The 19760-nt window shown below is 46.2% G+C and overlaps 1 protein-coding gene across 2 annotated transcripts in view; it reads right to left on the bottom strand.

The window, feature by feature from the left end:
- The window catches only part of LOC122534998 (homeotic protein ultrabithorax), a 134924-nt gene that overhangs the window by 70277 nt on the left and 44887 nt on the right, over positions 1-19760 (bottom strand). Inside the window, exon 2 of one of the 2 annotated variants that reach the window (XM_043666140.1) lies at positions 8467-8508. The exons of the other annotated variant lie outside the window; for it this stretch is intronic. Within the exon in view, the coding sequence (XP_043522075.1) occupies positions 8467-8508 (42 nt within the window). The remainder of the gene's footprint in view (positions 1-8466; positions 8509-19760) is intronic. 2 annotated transcript variants of the gene reach the window in all.

The following is a 19760-nucleotide window of genomic DNA, read 5'->3' as shown; positions in this document are numbered from 1 at the left end:
TTTTTGCGCAAGTTCAAATAGAATTATTTTTTCAATCTGTTCGTCATTCGACGCACGTGATTGTAATCTCCTTAGCCACGTTACGCAATGCTTTGCAGACTCAGACGTGTCTTTGTTGCAATGGTGGCGACGCAATCCCAGAAACGACATGCGAAATCCTTTCTGCAAGAACCAGTCTCGTTATCGGATAAAGTTATACCTTGGTCAACTAATGACTACACGATCTAATCTCGAAGTGAAATCCGGCAGCTCCGAGAGTTGTCGATGTGCGTTAGCAAAATAGGCGATCGGTAATCCCGTTATTAACGAGCTTTGCTCCGTTCACAATGGATATTAATTCCACACGGTATGCCCGTATAAATTACGTCGAGGAATTAAGATACCTCGTTGTTCATCCTCTCTTGGTTACTACGTTCTCGATGAAAATTCATAAATGCACGCTCCCGTTGAAATCGCCGGACTTTTTTTTCGGGTCTTCTTACGGTCGGCTATCATCCACGCGTGCGTTATTCCCGGCGAAATTATCATAATACGTTTCCAGCCTGCAACTCCTGACACCATATATCGCTCATTCCTATCGCCAGCTACCGTCACAGCTCGGATCAGCCGCAGTACACTACCTAACCGAGAAGCTGCCACAGTGCAAAGCGTTTTTTCTTTTCTTTTCTTTTTTTTTTTCAATATTTCAGCGGTACACGATACGATCGCGCATGTCTCTGCTTGCTTGAGATATCAGAATCACGACCATCCGCGTACATTACTCGCCGTTAATTACGTCCACCGGTGCTTGTACTCCGAAAAGATGTTGGCGTTTCAACTCCAGATCTGGAACGGAGTGGGTAATCCAGGAAACAGCACGGACTGTGACTTCATGGTCGCTTCTAGACGAACGACTGATGCATCTCACTACTGATATACATCTCTACTTATGAAGAGGTGAAAACGTCTTCGAATACTCCGAGATACGTTATTTTGATTATATCGTCGAGTTCTACGATGGTGGATAATCAAGTGACAGAGTACGCCGAAGCTGCGAGTACGGAACAACTCCGTGAGGAGCGCAGATAAAAATTGAGTTGCCCGAGCATGATCGCGTGTCGAGTCACGGTTATTCTATTATTTATCGGAAGCGCCGGCGCATACTAGCCAGAAGGTGTCGTCAACAGCTCATAAAATCGGATCGAGCTGGATGCGGGTGTTATCAATCTCGTTCAGTCTGAAAAGGGGATTCGGCGTGCTCGCGTGCTTCGAACGAACGATATCAACCGGAAATCTCCTGTCGCAGGTTGGTCTCGCGCGAAACCCTGCATCGCGTGTTGCCATGCTACTGCAGTCGGACAAAAACCAACCAGAGATAAGGCCACCTCTTGGAAGAAGGGCTGAAACGGGTCGAAAGGGAGGCGGAGGAGGTGGCGGAGGAGAAGGAGGTGGGACTGTTTGGAACACGAGCAGGAAAGAGAGGGAGAAAGAGAGAGAATCACCGCCGCCGCCGCCACCGCGTGATACGGCCAGCTTTCGAATGCGCCGAGTGCAAACGAGTCCAGCACTCGACGAAACTCCCGGGGCCGTTCCCTGTTTCGTGATCTCTCGCGATATTCTTCGAGCCGGCCGCTTCCACGTTGCACACGTTTATGCAGATATCCGTGCACATGTATCCGGGCGGCATGCCGCGCACCACGACGAGGTGCGCGCAAAAACTCGCGTGGGAATGCAAAAATGCGATTCACCGGTGCGGCGAGCCACGGCCGGTGTCTTCGCGAGAGTTCTTGTTACATCAGATAAAAGGCCCGGCCGCTGAAAAAAACGCGGATTCGTTAACGAATTCAAGTGCCTACGCTCGAGTACGTCAAACTAATTGCACGCGCGGATACCCACCACCAACCCCCTCTATACCCCTCTATATCCTCGGTAATATTTTTTTTTTTTTTATTATTATCGTGGCGTGGTGCTGATTAATACTGCGTCGAGAGATTTTAGATTATCACTATAAGAATCGTGCCACGGTCTATAACTCACATGGACGGACAATAAAACTGATCTGCCAAATTTTCGATTCAATATTGCAATAGTATAAGTACCTCGAACTTGAGAGATGAAAACGAAAGGGGAGAGACGCGTTGACTTCTCGTCGCCGATTTTTTCACTCGATTCACTTGAATAAATACACGTTGGTGCACAGTGCGTATTATTACGTATCTGGGGGAGTAGCTGGATGAGGGGTGAGAGCGAGTGGTATATATGTACCGAGAGGGGGGCGGGTGGTACATAATATATATCTAACTGCGCTGCGCCGTGTAATTAAATCATGCCGACGGTTTTGCAATTAAACTCGATTATTTGCTCGTCGCTAGCCGCCCCGCGCGCACCGACCTCGATTTAACTCTTTCAAGCGACGCGCGCCCACCCTTCGGCACCCTTCATCCCATTCGTCCGATGCAATATCCTTCTACTTGATACTACGGGGCCAGCCACCATCTCATTTCGAATCGCATTCCTCCGGGCCGCTTAATTGCTGCTGAAATTCAATTAATCTTTCGACCAAGGTTTCCCAAGGAATCGATCCCTCTTTGTGTTCTTCGCCTTCCGCCAACGATATCTCTCAAGGTCGAAAAAGCGTTCCTTGCTATCGTTCAGCTATTGCTTTTAATTTTATGATTGTACTCGAGGATTTTTGCACCGTAAAATGGGACGCGTTTTTACTGGAGAACGCTTTTATAGGAACCGTAGATCGGTCAACTGAGGAAGGAAAGAAAAAGAAAGAAAGGAAAAAAAGACTCCAGAAAATTAAGTCTAAGGTTGACTGGGAATTTGCATTGTAGACGAAGGTTAAGGTGCAGCAGGTAGTTCCGGTCCTTTCCTCGTTTATACGATGTGGTTGTTACGGGTAATAAAACGACATCACCGTGACCATGCTTAAATATCTGTGTACACGAAGAAATTTAAGGACCGTTTTCGTACTCTCCCGCGCGTTCGCAGTGGCAAATAGCAGCATGCAGAGGAAACGGATTGCTTTAATTTCAATCACAACGAAAAAGAACACGACGATTAACAATGTGGAAAGAAACGAAATTAATAACAAACAAGTGGCAGACGCACGGGAAGATTCGAATTTTATCTCGGCACAAAATGCTCGAGTTTGACAGTTGCCTAACAATTCGAAATTTAGAGTCGTCTCAAAAAAAAGATCCCAACCGATCGCAACTCGAAAATACAGGACCACTGTGTGTACCGTCCCAAACTTTCACCAAACGGAAAGCGTCGTCCTTTTTTTTTCTACCCCTGAAAAATAACAAAGTGAGCAGGGTCCGAACTAGAGGCACGAGACAACTTTCACCAAGAAAAATCAATCTCTTTACTTTTTACAAGCCGTTGCCGGAACCTACCGTGCCGTGGCAAAGGTGCACGGGCGAAGTGAAATTTCAGAGGGCAATAAAAAAGTAAGAGTAGTAGATCTCTTTGTTGTGAGGCTCGCTATGACATAAATTAGCCTTCCTCGGGAAAAGGGAAAGCTATTCCTTGCTTTTTACTAGGAAAACGTGTTTTTTACGTGACGAATTTTGGGAAAACTTTCTCTATTTGTGGCCGACGTAAGTTTTGTAGCTGCCAGAAACATTCACAGCTACAAAATTATGGCCGTTCTTTTTTACAGATTATAACAGTTAACTTACTATTACGATCTTAAATATTTTTATTAAAACACACAAATTGAAGAATTTCTTTTGTATTTATAGAAAATGAAAATAAAAAATATCCAAAGTATAGTGCTTTCTACGTCACATAGTCCGTAAAATAATTTTCAGTCGAATTAATTTCTGAAATTGTATTCTCTAAAATATGAATTTACATAAAAAAATCTATCACCTAGTAATAAATGATTGTACACAACGTTTCATCTTGAAAACAACAAGGTTTTCTAGATGATTAAAATGACGTTATAGTAGCGAGTACATTAAAAAATATTATATCGTTAAAGCCAAGAAATTAACTTTTAGTAAATTGTTACGATGATCTTGATCATCAACACGATCGATCGAAAGTTGTTCGTCTTCCAAAGACCTCTGATAACATCTTGTATTCCGAGATCATTAAGGATCTCTATTTTCTCCGGAGTAGCACTTTCCTCAGATTTTCCCGGGTTTTGTTCGGGAGCAGTACGTTTGCGTCTCGCTTTGTACCGTGTAATAGGGAGAGCGAAACGGAGGATGCGACAATATCCGGCGCGCCGGCGTCCGACAACTGATAACGCCAAGGGATGTTTATGTATGCGTTCATAATATGTTTCGAGTTATGCTCAACCCCTTCGAAGCATCGAGGCTATCTGTGGAACCGCTCGAAATTACAGAGACACGAAATTGCTCGAAAATGAACAATACGTCCTATGATAAATCTGGAAATTCCGAAATTTTCATCTCGTTGACACCGGTTCGTAACCGAGTGACGGCGATGGACACCGCCGAGACGAAACGAAATTGGTATTAGAATCGAAACTGCGTGGACGAGAAACTCGGCGTGAGAAATGGCGATAATTTCAGGCAAATTTTATCGATGCCGAGTGAATGAACCTATAAAAAGGAAAGTACTTTCGTCGACGACTCAATGGCTTTCGTATCTATATGTAAATAAAGTGGAAAGGGAGAAAGAGAGAGAAAGAGAAAGAAAGAGAGTGAGGGAGGAGCCGAGAAGGGAAAAGAAGAGACGGCCATTTCTCTCCATGGAGCTGGTAGTGTAATTTACGCGAGGACTGAAGATAGCGAAGGGACTTAATTCACGTTCCGCCGACGAAAAAATAGGATGGAACCACTACCGCGAGACGGAACCACCTAGTTCGCTGCTCTTAATTCTCGTTACAACGCTGTCCTTATCCGTGGCCAATTACCTAAGCTTATTAACTATTCCGGATAAACGAATCTCTCCCTCTGCCTCGTTCTCACGTCCACCGTCCACGTAGTTCGTTCCCTCCTTATATTATATTACTTACAACGTCGTGAAATGACAAACATCGCGATCCCCCTCGTTATAAAACGAAACGACCGGTACGGACATTTTCGGTCGTCGGGTCGGTCGGTGACATTCAGCCGACAATTATATACTCGAGCAGGAAAGAATACGGTCGACGCGGTGTCAGAATCAGCCTCCTGCGACTCCGTCGGGTAAAATAACAGTACGGTCTGGATGCCACACCCAGTATTGTGTTCACTCATACTCGTGGCCTCTGCACGTCGCCTTATGCGCTCACTTTGGCATTTTACGTAGGTATACCTACGTATCGATGATATACATGTTCTAACTCGGATGTACACCCGACACACGGACACGCTGGGTACAAGTGTACAAAAGGGGAGACGCGTAGATATATGTATACACGTACCAGCAGAGAAAGACAACGAGAACACGTAGGCACAGGGAAAGAGAGACCCACGGCTGGGTCTCGAAGATAGCGAGATACGAATGTTCGGAGAAAGAGACTGTACGGCGAATAGAGCGGTGCAGAAACGGAGAAGGACGAGACGAGAGAAAGGGAGGCAAGGAGGAAGAAGCAAAAGAAGAGGGGTGGAGCGGGGGTTGGTTTGGAAGAAAGGTGGGGTCGTGGATGAACGAAAGAGGGTTGGTGCGGGATGATGGCGGTGGCTCTCTGTTCTTTCACGTTCGCTTCCACGTCCCTGCAGACGTGCCAGCCGCTGATCTACGATTCCCTCGCGCATAGCGGGCCGCATAACTCTCGTCTTATACCTCTCGTTGAGATCTGGACGATGATATTGCTTATCCGTGCCGTTCGAACCGCGACTCGGCCTGAAATCCCCGCAGAAAAAAGAAAAAGGAAAAAAAAAAAAAAACAAAGAAGAAAACGATCGCTGAGTATGGCGGGAGAGAGATTGCCTCGCGCCTTTGGGGTGGCGTTTCGAGGGGTAGACTTGGCAAATCCGCTTGTTCATTCCGCGTCGGATGAAATATCCTCGCGTGAATTTCAAGTAGGATAACATTCCAGTCAATTTATAGTTAATAAACATGAGAACGGGAGAGAAAGAGGGGGGGATGGATGAATCCCGTTCGAGAGGGTGCATAAAGTGTCGCGAACCTTTATTCCGCGATAGGCACGTTCGCTTCGCAAACGATATAGTATGAAAGATATATACAAGGACACGGAAGAAAGAATTTCGTAAGAGCAACAGTTTCGAAACGATCTCCGGATCATTAAAATACGCGGATGAATTACGGCGGTAAACCAGTTACAAAGAGCGAAAACGAAAAGCTCGAAACGCATGAATTTTATTATGAGCCTCTTGTAGCGCACTTCTGAAGCATGGTATTACTAAACAACGTTGTCTCTAGACGGAAGCCTTTAAAAGAATGGAATAAGGGAGACGAAAAAAAGAGAGAGGTATTTTGTGGAAGAGATAGTGGCGAGGGCGAAGGCAATGGGGAAAGGTGGTGCAGAAGGGGGAGGAAGGGGGCAAAAGGAAGAGGAAAGCGTCCGCCCCTTTCCTTGCGCTCAGTTTGGGGGTTTTAGCTCGTGCAAGCGGTTAACGCAGCCATTTCACGCCTCGGGAAGCATCCAGTTTCCTCATCCAAATTCTAACCGAATTCACGGAAACCTCTCCGCCGACAACCTACGAGGATTTCTATTTAGCAGAGGTTGGAACATGGCGGAGACAATTGAGAGGAATCGGCGAGATGCTACTTCCTTTCACCGTTACGACCTTTGTACGCGTGTGTGCACGTTATGTGAAAATAAAAGGAAATGACAATTCGTTCGACAAATGCTTTTTTCGCCAACATCCGCCTGAGAAAGAGAAGACAAACAAAAAGTACGACGATAAGGGAGTAAAAGGGGAGGACGGATAACTCGATAATCGAGACGCTTCCATCACGTAGCCCATCGACTCGGATAACCCTCCGTCAATGCGATCTCTCTACCAATCCCCACAGCCATTTAATCCTTCGTCAGTCGGTCGCGCTCGATCGGACTAGGGTTACCCCTTAAAACTGCAATTCTTTATGGAATTAACCGACAATTAACGAGAACCACTTGGTTTTTGGTCTCGGACAGAAAGGGGAACGTGAGGACGAAAAAGAGGATCGGGAGGGGGGATTGGCACGATCGTTTCATCACGCACCGGAGATTCGCGCGGAACGAAATCCCGCGCCGGGGACGCGCAATCAAGGGAATATAGCCATTGAATCCGCGCGTACGTTGTCTGATATCGATGCAACATCTATTCCACGGAGAATTTCCATATAGGATTCGGATTATGGCGGAATGCCGGGATGCGCGAAACCGTCGCGTGTACACGGCTATCGAACTTTTACGGACGGCATCCTCCTCTTTGCTGTGTGCATCGGTATACCTCTCGTAAAGCCTCTCCGCGTTTTTCCTAACGGCAGCATGGCCTAAAGTGAGTATCGATCAGAAAGTCTGAGGGAATTACGGTCCATGAGCGATTCTCCATTGCCTGTACCAAGTGGTTATATCTGCCATACGTCGTGTGCTGCTAGGAAAGGGGCGGCAACCGCAGCAGCACGACTGTCCTTCCTCTCACCCTCCGACGCCATACCCGGACTCGGCTACCCCAATTTCACCCCCGAGAGCCAATATTTATTGATCACCCTCGAAGGCATCGTTCTGTATTCTCTCTGCCCCTCTCTGGCTCGCTCCTTCCCTTACTCTCACGCGCGGCCAGTCTTTCCCGCTCTCCTCCCCCCAAACTCTCTCCCCCATCTAACCGCGACCTCCGCACGTTCTCTCGTGGCGACGAGCCTCTCTTTCGCTCTTTCTTTTCTTTTCTTTTCTTCCTCCCTTTCGTTTTCAAGGGAAAGAGAAACACAACTGTCGGCGGTCGGTCCTCGGTCTCTGTCGCGCTGCTGTCAAGATGCTCGCAGCTGTTCTTCGCGATACTTCTTCTCCTCCTGGTCGCTTTATAAGGGAGGGAAAAAGGGTTCGTCAACAGAAGGAAAAGGAGACCGGAGTTCGGGAGCGGCAGTGTCGGGAACCTCTCGACGCCGATGAAAATTCACCCCACGATTCTTTATTCTTGGAAGCCTGCCTCCCGTGTCGTTCGAGACACAGCGCTATGCCGAATTCGTGGAAATTCGAGGGGGTACGCTTCCCACCCCTCCCCTCCTCTCCGCTCCTCGGTGGCAGTAGCATCTGTGCGAGCACGCCTCGCCCCAAATAAATCTAATCTCCTGACACACACGATCCGAATTCAGCACGAGACTCTCGGTATCCCCGTCGAAGGAGGGAAGCAAAGGCGCTTCATCGCACTCGAGTCTTCGGCGTCGTTCGATTCCAGAGGGCGATTTCAATCGGGCCCGTAATCGTCGCGCAACGTTTCGCTTCGTGCCCCGAATTGAGATCGTGTTCTCGCTCGAAAGGAACCGAGTGCTCGAAACCTCGAGCGCGCGAGACGTTTTTTTTTTTTTTTTTTTGTTCCAACTTTAATCAAGTTTGAAGAAAGCACAACTCACCTTGCAACCATGTCCAATGCGGCTTAGCAATATCTTCCTTACCTGTGACAAAGAGAAAAGTCTACGTGAGAATTCAGGTATTCTCTGACTCGCTTGCTCGTGTGCGCGCGCGCTCTTATGTTTGCGCGAAACAAGGTTCAACAACAGCGCTGGGAGAGCGACCCCGAATAAATCTTTTTCGACGATCGAATTCGACGCAACATCGGATGAAATCTGGGATGGGTGGTGTGCGAAAGGCAGAGATCGCCGGGATATATCGCGTACGTATAATAAGAGGCGTCACTTTTTGAATTATTCGCTGAAAACTGATCACCGCCCTGCGCGATACATCGTAAATCGTGGAAATGTTTAAGCAGCCCGGGCGCGTATAATGCGCGCGGCGGGGTGGGCGCGCGGATCGATCGATCGGAACATTTTAAAACCGAGCCAATGAGAATAACTCGCGGGGCCGTCATAAATGAAGCTATAAATCGTATTTAGCCAATCGCCGAGGCCGTGGCGATATTTCGCCGCGTCGGACAACACAATTTTCTCTATCGGATAGTCCAATTTCTAGATCGAGGATTCATATTTAAAAATATCCGCGCCAATCGGACGGGATTAAACAATTAACGATCGGCCGGTAGCCCCTTCGCACCACCGTTTTACCCCTACCTTTCGTCTCTGTCACGTTCGTTCGTCGAACCAAACACCCCTGGCCCAACCCCTTGCTCGTCCCTTCCACTTGTTTTTCATTTCGCCGGCGCGTGATGAAACGTCGATCGATGAGCTACTGAATGCATTTTGTACCGCGGCCATCGAACGCCGGATTGTGTTCGTTAATATTCTATTAGACGTCGACAAATGCGTGCCGTGTTTCAACGACACTCCACGTTTAATCTCCTTCCCCTCATTATACATTCAATCTCCCGTAAAGTGAAAATGACAGGGATTCCGCTCGCACATCCACCCACCGATTCGAAAGTTGGTTTCGAAATCCGCGGAGTTCGAACACCTGGCGCGGCAGCAGGCAAAACCCACTGGTCAACGACGTCGCGATTTTTACGAATCTCCCAGTTTGCGAGAAACGTATGGTAAGCGTATGGATGGCGAACGGATCGGATACGACGCGATACGATACAATAGCTGCTGATTGGAACCAACTTCCTCCGTCGTTATGCATATACTGGTAAAATTAAAATGCAATGCAAAATGCAATCGGTCAACATTAGCAAATGGCCGGGCCGGACACGGGCGCGCGATCATCGCGGCGGAAAGGATTAAGTTAATCGCGCGAAATGGGAAATTTCAATTGTCGAACGACTCGCTTCAGAACGCGCGCGGCAATTATGCGCTCGCGCGGACGCTTGTAACTCACCGCAATAACAGAATAGTAGATAATCAATTTCAACCCCGGGCTCGAATTACGCTGCCTCGGTTACATCAATCATTAACTCGTTTATCGTGTAACCGGGCTAGTTAGTCACGATCGTAAAGCAACCTATTGAAAGTATAATGCGGCCAGCGAAAAGGGGGTAGGTAGGTAGCCGCGGCGGCGGCGGCGGCGGCAGCAGCAGCGACGGTGGTCGCGCATTAAACCGAACAGAGCCGTTTTACCACGCGTATCGGCTACAAACGTACTTGCCACGGTAATCTAGCATCTAGCAACAACTTCTTTCCTGCCCGGCCAGGGCTCTATCATCCATATTCTAGTTATTTGCGCACGTGCACGGCCCCCAGCTCTCCGCTCGTCGTACACAACACGTAGCCGGTGCGCGCCTCTCCGCGCACGTGGGTGTATATAGCCGTGTGTCGCACACGAGCGCGTTCCGTTACGTGTGTTCGCACGAGCAAACGCGCGCGATGGTACCTACTTAAGTCAGATATTATCGGCAGAGGAGGCAATTCGATTGCGTGTACCGAAGCATGGTGCAGCGCTGATATAGAACTACTAAACAGGTCGTAGATCAGCTCGGTTAGTTATAACGCTGCCTCTGCTCCTGGCCCCTACTACTGCCCCACCTCCCCTTCGACGCTGAACCAATTCCCACCGGTGTTCTGGATCATTTGGCGGCCCGCGGCCGTGAGATGCGCGCATGCACCCGCCACCACGCTCTCTCTCTCTCTCTCTCTCTCTTTGGGTTCGCTATCGCGATCCTGTAATTCGCCCTTCGATGGACTCTATGATTTTTAGGAACGATCTCGCAGAAAAAAAAAAAAAGAAGATGAAAATACCACACCGGCACACGGCACCAACTACCACCCTCTCCCTCTGGGAGGAGGCTGTGTACGCTGCACTTTTTTTTACGACCACGGGTTACAGCGCTGCGAGATTCGTCGATCGTTGGAAATAAAGTGGTCCACGATAGCTCGTTCCCGCGCCAGTTCCATTGACCCTCCGGTTCATTCTCTTTTTTCCCCTTCTTTCTCTCTTATTCTCGAGTATTCCTTGTGGCAGCGGAGGATCGAGATCGTGGTTTACAAGATGTTCAAGCTGATCTTGCCTCGTCCAACTGCGAGAGAGTACGATCGTCGAATATCGATTTCCCTCCCCATCTCCCTTTATTATTTTTTTTTTTTTTCTTTTCTTTTCTTTCATTCCATTTTCACAACGCGATTCTGATTTCGAGAAATTCCCGGCGTAGCTCGATGCTCGCCGATCTTGAACGAAGCGCAGTGCTGTAAATCAGCGTGGAAATCTCATATCCTCGACGAAGACCACGATGGCGCCTCGTTCTTCCTTTCGTCCGGCTACGGCCTACGATCGACGAATTGATAATTCAAGAGGGAGCGCGTTATTGGTTCTCCGAGTGAAAATCTGCAGACCGGTGACTTACGACACATTGCCGGTGACTGGTTATTAGATTATTGGTCGTATCGACAGCTCATGCGTTCGCTGCCGATATAGGGGAGTCACCAGAGGCAGCCTGAGAGCAGAGGGAGAGAGGGTGAGAGAGAGAGAGAGAGAGAGAGAGAGAAAGGGTGAATTCGGGGGATGGCGACGGTCGGTGATGGTGTCGCGTACGGACCACGTACAAATATAGAGGGGTTCGGGGTATGGGAGTTGGCTGAGAGGCAGGGGGAGGGAGCAGCGGCGGTAGGACAAAATGGGGAGACCGTGATAACGATAACGTACGATCGGCATTAGCTGGCGGCTTGCTGCGGCTGATGGATGCGCTAATTATCAGCAAGCAGGAGTTACAGTGTTTCGCGTAGCCGTCCGCGCGCGCCCGGACGATCACTATGCGTTTCCGATAGAGAGCATCGTGAAAAAAGAGATTACGCGCGGCACGGTGAAAAAAAAACACGAAAAATCCGGAATTGCCGGGGCATTTCGATGTGTGACGGGCTCGCGTTCGGGGAAAATTCGAACCAGGATCGCCCACATTCGAAACAAACCCGGTGGTAAACACTGCGTCGACTATGCCGAGGGTACACGCGTTTTCGATCGGCCAAATCCGTGCCTACATCCCCGATCAGACCTTATTGCATAATTCGTGAATTCGCCGTTGTTATCGCGACTGTGAAAACGCGAATTCGAGCGAAATTTACGAAAACAAACAAACAAACGAAAAAAAAAAAAAAACAGATTTTAAGGAAACAATGAGAAAATAAACTACGTTGGAAGTGACACAATTTTTCCATTTTGTGTAACTTGCCACCGTTTCTAGGAGTCTAGAAAAGAGAGTCGGAGATAGAAAATCTATTTCGTTCGCGATTCAAACGGACGGTGGAAAAGCGATCCGAGCAATTTTCTTCCCTCTTACGTTCAATTTCGAAGGGCCGGCATCGTACCTCTCGCACATCCACGTATACCCATACGTACATCCGGAAACCGCAAGCTGCGGTCTAAGCCCTAGATGCATCTACGTAACATAATCTACGATAGCGGGCGGCGCGTATACAGCGCACGATCGGTCGAGATCCGGTGCCCCGTAATGAACATTGCGCTTGTTTATTTAATGGGAAATTCGGTGGCGCCATAAAGCTCGAAGAAGGGGGTGAAACCTATTAAATTTATGTTTTCGGTTTACCCGCTCTGACGGATCGCAATGCCCGCACGCGTCGACCTCTAGCCACCCCCTGTCGTGGTTCAACCACCCTCCACCCACTTGCACCGCCATTTCTACCACCTACTATTCCCTTCCATCCAGCTTTCCTGTATCTCCTCTACCCTCTTTCCCTTCCACCCTCATTCAATCGCTCCCTCTCTCTCTTTCTCTCTGTTTCTCTCTATCTTGCTTTGTTACTAGCATTGTTACCAGCTCTGTTCCTGCTTTCCCAAACATTCTCTCGTATACTGTCTCTGTTCTCTCTCTCTCTCTCTCTCTCTCTCGTCGTGTGTTTGTATGTTTACCGTATTGGTAGTCCAGCGTAATCCAAACGGAGATATATATTTGTAGTATCTAGGGGGTTCGCGCAGGGCTCCGTGAACCACGTTGCGGCGCCCATCGTGACGGACAACGCCGCGTCAGCGCGTAAAGCATCATCGCGTTTCTGCGGCTTGCGACCGCTCGTCGTACGTTTCGTTGCTTGACAATAGGTCAAAGATCTAAAACTGAACTCGCGCACGGTCGTCGGTCCAACGCGTACCGCGTAATTTCAGCATGAGTGCCTTTCGGGTTTGCCTCGTTTCCCCTCTGCTCAAAATTCTATAATCGCTACGTACGTATATACGTATGCACTAGAGTCGTCATCGGAAAATATCGTTTAAAGAAAATCTATCTATTTTTTTTTTTTTTTAGAAAAAGTCGCTCTGAAAGTTTTTACAAGTCACGGGTACATCCAATGGAATACGAATAAGTTTGCGAACGGTAAGATACCAACTTTGATACCGTTATCGCCGGCATTTTGCGACGACGATCAAGACACCTTCGTCTCGGAGAAAAGTTTCTCTTTTAGCCGGCCGAGCAGCTAATGCCTGGTAACCCCCGAGGAATCTGGCATAGGAAAAACGGCCATCCTGCGACTTTATCCCTTTTGAATCCCCCTAATTGCCAAATTTTCCTCGCCCTTAATTTAGTGTTATAATTGCTTCCTACCCCTTATAAGGGGTTGCCCGCTGGTGCTTCAGCCACCGTGATACCGCCGCCACCCTTACGCCGTTCCTTATATCCATACCCTCCTCCTCGAAATATCCTTACGCAGCTTGCCTGCCTCCTTCGTCCTCGGTATTCAGCCGCCCCTCTGTCTTTTATCACGGTATTTCCAAATAGCCTAATAAATTTGTACTCGATACGCATTTAAACGACTCGATTGGTCCGCCGTCGATTACTGCTCGTTACCACTGACAATCATTGGGCATTAACGGACGATTCGTTTCGGCCGTTTCCCTTGTTGAAGTATAAAGAACCCGCTCGAAACGGCCGACGAAGTGATACGAGAAGATTTGATGGAAATAAATCGCGAAATAAATTTGCACAATACTAAAATTTGACTAGAATCTTACGATATTCAATTATACCAATATTGCCATTTGCATCTCTTTTGCAAACTCTGTCGAAAGTCCGGAAGGAAATTATTTCAATATTTTTCCAACAATTTCACAAAATTGAAGTATCTGCGTTATCGTGTTAATCACAAGGTTAACCGATTGTAAATTCTTCAAAAATAGTATCTAGTAACTTGCCTTATACGAATTGTTTGTCTCTCTAACCGAGAGCTTCAGCTATATTAAGAAACTTTGCACGTTTGCGATGATCTTTTTCTCTTCAAGAAGAAGAAAAAAACCAACATCTCGCGAGTTCGTAATTATAATTTGAAGCGTGAGTTGGAAATGCACACGGTGCAAGGAATACGCAAATTCACTCGTGCAACGCGTGCCACTCTGTTTGCCATGCAGTCACGTCTGCGAGCGTTCATGTTTGCGCAACACAGTGGCCTGTGTGCACGAGAGAACGCCAGGTTTGAATGAGTTTTTGTGTCACCGAACGCCCCGCAATAATAAAGCGATAATTTCGCCTCGACCAGCCTGGGATATCCCCCGCGTCTATTTTCGCGACTTCCACTAAATTTAACTGTTTACCGCAGACCGTCTCTTTTTCGAGACTAACGTCTTTCGACCTTTGAACCTCCCCTGATCTTCCTGTCCAATAATTCATAAAATCGTAAAAACCCACAATTACACAATCTCACGGTTTCGTGGCAAGAAATTGTACGCTGTTCGAGATAAATTCTTGAAAGAAATTCCACTTAGAATTCAGACGTACTTTACATTCTGAAAGTGACATTTTAAAGAATTTTAATTGAAACAGAACTGTTTATTTATAAAATAAACTTCGCTTGGATATTAGATTCTGGAATGTAAAATAAGAAAACGTGTTTCTGGACTGTCGAATTAGCGAGAGCATCTATATAGGTCCCCTTTCGACGGAACAATGCCGAAATCGGGATGCCAAATGGACGCAATATGTCCGGCAGAGAGGAAACGCGTGAGACATAAAAGCATCTGACGGTCGCGAAGTGCGTTTGGCAGACTCGATATAATTTCGCCGCGGCACTCGGATGTCGTTAGACGTACATATATACACTGAGCCGTATCCGAGGGCCATATAGACTGTCTGAAGAAACTGCTCGTAACGACGTTCGACATAATAACGCCCGAAACACGGCTATGTGTGCGCGGCGCGCTTATGCGTACTCTATACGCCAGTTCCTGTATATAAAAGTCAGTTTGCTTTCGGTTTATGTACATGGCCGCGTCTAGGTAGAGACTAGCTAGTACATATCGCAGAGGACCGTTCAACTTCCCGTCTCCATCGCGGCTGTTGGTGGTTTCTTTTCTCGAGGTCCACGAGCGCCTCGAATATATCGCATTCGCGTGTACACATGCACACAGTGAGCTAAGTCGACGATCGAATGGCTGAAAGTTCTAGGCGGCTAGGCAAAAATGTATCCGGCGTCGTGGCGCGCTTATTCTTCGTTCTAACGACCAAATCCCCGCGAGATAACTCATGTCCGGTGGTGAAATGGCCCACAAATAAGCGACCGATAAATCACGGCCAGAGCAAAAGACACGCCGTGACCGTGAATGGTTCATTGTTCGAATCTTCGCTTTTTGCGCGCAGCGAGTTGAAATTTTGGGAAAACATGGAGACACGTTATGTTATTTCAGGGAATGAAATCTTAAATGGACCTTAATTGGGGAGGTTGCGGTGCCATTTAATTTCATATCAATATTTGTATCACGTGCTGACGTGATTATCTGAAGAATAGAGGCGATTTTCATTTCTACTTGTCAACTTGGAAATTAAACATAAACTTCGATCGTTAAGTTAAAATTAAAAGACCGCTTGAAGAGATTGAAATGTAAAACTCGCGTTGTCATCAGTATTGAGATATTTAAAAATCCATAGTTGTGAATCGATAAAAACTCGGCCTATCATTTTGACCAGTTGTAACGTTAATTTTTCGCCAATCAAATTGATTAACAACGTCTGCTTGAATATTCCGAGTTCTCTGTTCAGCTTCGGCAAGGACTGTGGTAGTTAGCTCGTCTCGTCAACAACTTTGGAACACCGTTTCACCAACCCGTTTCGCTTTTATTACTCTCGAAAATCCTCGTCGACGATGACAGGATGTAAAAACAAGCTCGTTTTAACGAAGAAGAAGAAGAAGAAGAACTGGAAGATTCTCTGGTTATGGTTCTCGGTCGTCGAAGGGAAAAGAAGCGGTCGTGTAATGCCGGAGCGGTCGTGCCGCGCGCGGCTGCGAAAGAACCGAAAGAAACGGGTGGAAAAAGCGGCCGAAAGAAAAAGGTCCGCGCGACAGCAGCAAGTTTCCTCGCGCTCGATGTTTTATTTGGCGGCCGCGAGCGGTGCAAGAGTTAAAGCACGGTATCCAGCAGCGCCGCCGGGGTGAAGATATAGCCAAAGTAAAGTGGCGGGCGTTAGACTCGCGGGTAGGAGTATATAAAGGCCCTGCCCAGTCACCGCAAACTCTCATTCCCATCCCTCCCAACTCCTAACGCTACCACCCTCGGCAACCCCGGCGCATACCGGCTAGCAAAGGGTTCGTAAAAGTTGGGGACGCCCGGGATATTTACGCGTCATCGTAAACTGTAGGCGTCTTCTTACTTACCCTAGGACACAGTGGCGCGCTACCTCCCGGCTACGGCTAGATACAACCCCTTTTCTTCGGCACGCCGCCCCCCTCGAGATTATTACGCCGTTATCAAACCCGTCCCCGTTGTTATTATTTCTGTCTGGCGTGCTCGAAAAATGCATCGTCCATGCATCGTTTGTACACTGACTCGTGGAAATATTCGAATACATGTCATATCTCAGTTGATGGTTTTGATCCAGGTTCCAGCCGGCAACACAAGTTCCTGGATTTTCGTTGCCACGCGCGTGATACGTGGGAATGTGTACAACGAAAATTTTGACCGATGTTCACGCGCGATAAGTATTATACTGCGGATTTTTATGCAAATTCGCGTTTTTTTTAGAGTATAATAAAAAATGGAACTCCGATTGGAGATTGTGCAAAGCATTGTATTTTGGACGTTGCGCAATCACAGTCTGATGATAACAATTTCGAAACACGCATTTTATTGTTCGTTGATTCCGTATGAAATAACGTTGTTTAATCTTTTCGTCGAAATTCGGTTAATCGGTCTCGACATTAGATATCATTTTTTTCTGTTTTTTTTTTACAGATGAATTAGTTTGAATAAAGAGGGAAAACACAGGGTTTCCTTCGGAATACGTCTTCCCTTTTATTATGTTACGCGGCTTCTTCGTCGTTGTGTCATATTCATACATCTCCATTACACGTTTATTAATTATTATCCTCCGAGGATCGCTTCAGAAGACATTACAATCCCTCAAGGACCCACGTATCATAAATTATAAATCACACATTTAGGTAACTTTAACATATCATCTGTGAAGATTCTGATAATTTTCTATTCAACATCAACGGACGTTCGACTCACTAACTGTCTCATCAAACTGATTCTCATAATGATTTTATATAGAATGATGTTAGATATCGCGGCAACGAAGGAATTCAGATTAATACGCGATTGAAATTGTAACGGAAAAGGATCGACCGAGTAAATTGCTTTATCCAGGCCACCGTCTGTTTCCTTTTTTCTGACATTAGCATCGAAGAATGGCCAATGCCAGCGACACAGGTATCCTCACAAACATGGCCCCGAGTCAAACGTGAAATTCCAAATAACATAGAAGCAAAGGTATACAAAAGAACATAGTTTGAAACGTGTGGTTTCGTCAGACAGCTAGCCGAAGGAATTAAGTTATTCAGGCTGATGGATTCTACCTTGATATACATAATATTTGAAAATGGCTGCCTCTACTGCCTAGCGATTGAACAGTAGGAAACGTTTGATATAAATTCCTATCTCGATAAACTGTTGTATATTATTTTAAATTCCAATTTTGAACTTAAATACTCTTATTTCAACGTTTAACTCCCGATATTTTCTCACAAATACCTCGAGTGATGACACATTATTTTTATGAAATAAATTTTTATAGTAGAAAGTCCCCGTAATGACACATTATTTTTATGAAATAAATTTTTATAGTAGAAAGATATACTGAAAAGTATATTAATGTGATCATCACACTGGAGCACGAAAATTTAAACGTGGAGCACAAGACGTGGAACGAAGAGCGAATCAGGCATAAGGTCAGCGATCGAAACTTCACAATAGTCTATTTCAGTCCGCGTTCTACGACTTTCTATCATTCGTCGCGCACTCCGCCCGGAGGAGAGTTCTACACGCGGGAACACATGTTTATCGGGATTCCTCCGTTCTTCTCCTTCACGAATCCGCCGTGTCGGAATTGATCGGTATATTTTCGAATTGGCCTGGGTGCATGTAACGGACACACATGTCTGCTGAATTTCATCGCCGTCGTTCACGGTGTTTTGTGCACAGTCCTTGCTCTGGCTATATTTTTAGACCAATGTTTTGTCTATTTTCTACACTCTTGTTCAAAAGTCTTAGGACAACACTTTTATTTCTAACATTCGACATTTAATATTATCGTAGACAATGAAATGGAATTTCAACTGCACGTGCATTTTATAACACAATTAACTTAATACATTGACCTTTGCATGGCAAACAAGATATATATTTAGCACTGCTTTGAAAAATACCATACATTGTGTGGTATTACCAAAATTAAATTAAAATTTTTATAAAATATAATACCATGATACAGATTCTCCTTTAACTCTAATATTCATGTTCATGTAATCAGTATATACTACATCACTTTCCATAATATTTTACTGAATGTCATTCTTAAGACTTCCGAGTAGAGGTGCTGCACATTTCACGCGTAGTTCCTAGACGTTCAACCATGGCATTCGTGTGTCTCGCGTTCGCTTTTTATTCAGTGCGCGACACGTGTTCGCCTCGTCTTAGGTTTAGGTTCAAATATTTTTAACCCGACCTTAGCACCGAAAGGATTTTCAAAAGTTACGATCACGCCGGATATTTACGTGTCGTAAATTCAAAACGTCTTCCACCCCAAACGCTCCAAGACGTGGGGGGAAAGGGTGGAGAGTCCTCCATCTCCTTACCCGTTTTGGATTACTCTGAAACTAGATACAAGTCACCCCTTCGGAACGCGGCAGCCTTCCTCCGTAATTATCCTACCAAATGGTCACATTGTTTCGCGTGCCTGGCCTTGTTAAATTAAACGAAACTGCGCTTCACGCGGCCCAAAAGATTACGCTCGACTTAATTCGCCCGAAAAATGAAAAAGGATCGATGAAAATTGTTCGCCTCTCCCTTAAAAATGCAAAGATTTAAGACCAATTTTCTTCAGCAAAATGTTACTTTCTATTGTAATAGGACAGAAGATCGATAGCATGATTCTTTGAATGCTGAATAAATAACCAAACATACTAGTGTATCAATATGTAGATATTTAATTTCAATTACTTAAATAAGTGAATTTGATTTTTGAAATAAGTGAATACTTGAATTCAAAAAGACAATTTATTGCTTTCGCGAGAGGATGTCGTTTGATTTATTGTGTAAATTGTTTGCTACGGTCTCGTCAATTACTAGGGGAAGTGTACACAGAAAAAAGAAGGACAACCGTATGCTGTATTAATCGCGGGAGTGGATCGATGCTTTCAGATCTCGCGATTCAAAAGCTATCTCCCGTTCGTTCCACGATCCGGTAGCTTCTTCCTCTACATAGCTCTCGTCCACGTTCGATGGAATTTCAATGAGAGAGAGAAAGAGAGAAAAATAGAGAGACAGAGAGAAAATAGTCGCGTGATACGAATCGAAAGTTCCGGAATATCGAGCGACGATCTTAAAAATA

The sequence above is a fragment of the Frieseomelitta varia genome, unplaced genomic scaffold (genome assembly GCF_011392965.1).
Source record: "Frieseomelitta varia isolate USP_RPSP 00005682 unplaced genomic scaffold, Fvar_1.2 scaffold_659, whole genome shotgun sequence".
In the NCBI taxonomy this organism is placed as follows: Eukaryota; Metazoa; Arthropoda; class Insecta; order Hymenoptera; family Apidae; genus Frieseomelitta; species Frieseomelitta varia.
Note: the sequence above shows the minus strand (reverse complement) of the source record. Positions and strands in the feature narration are given on the sequence as shown.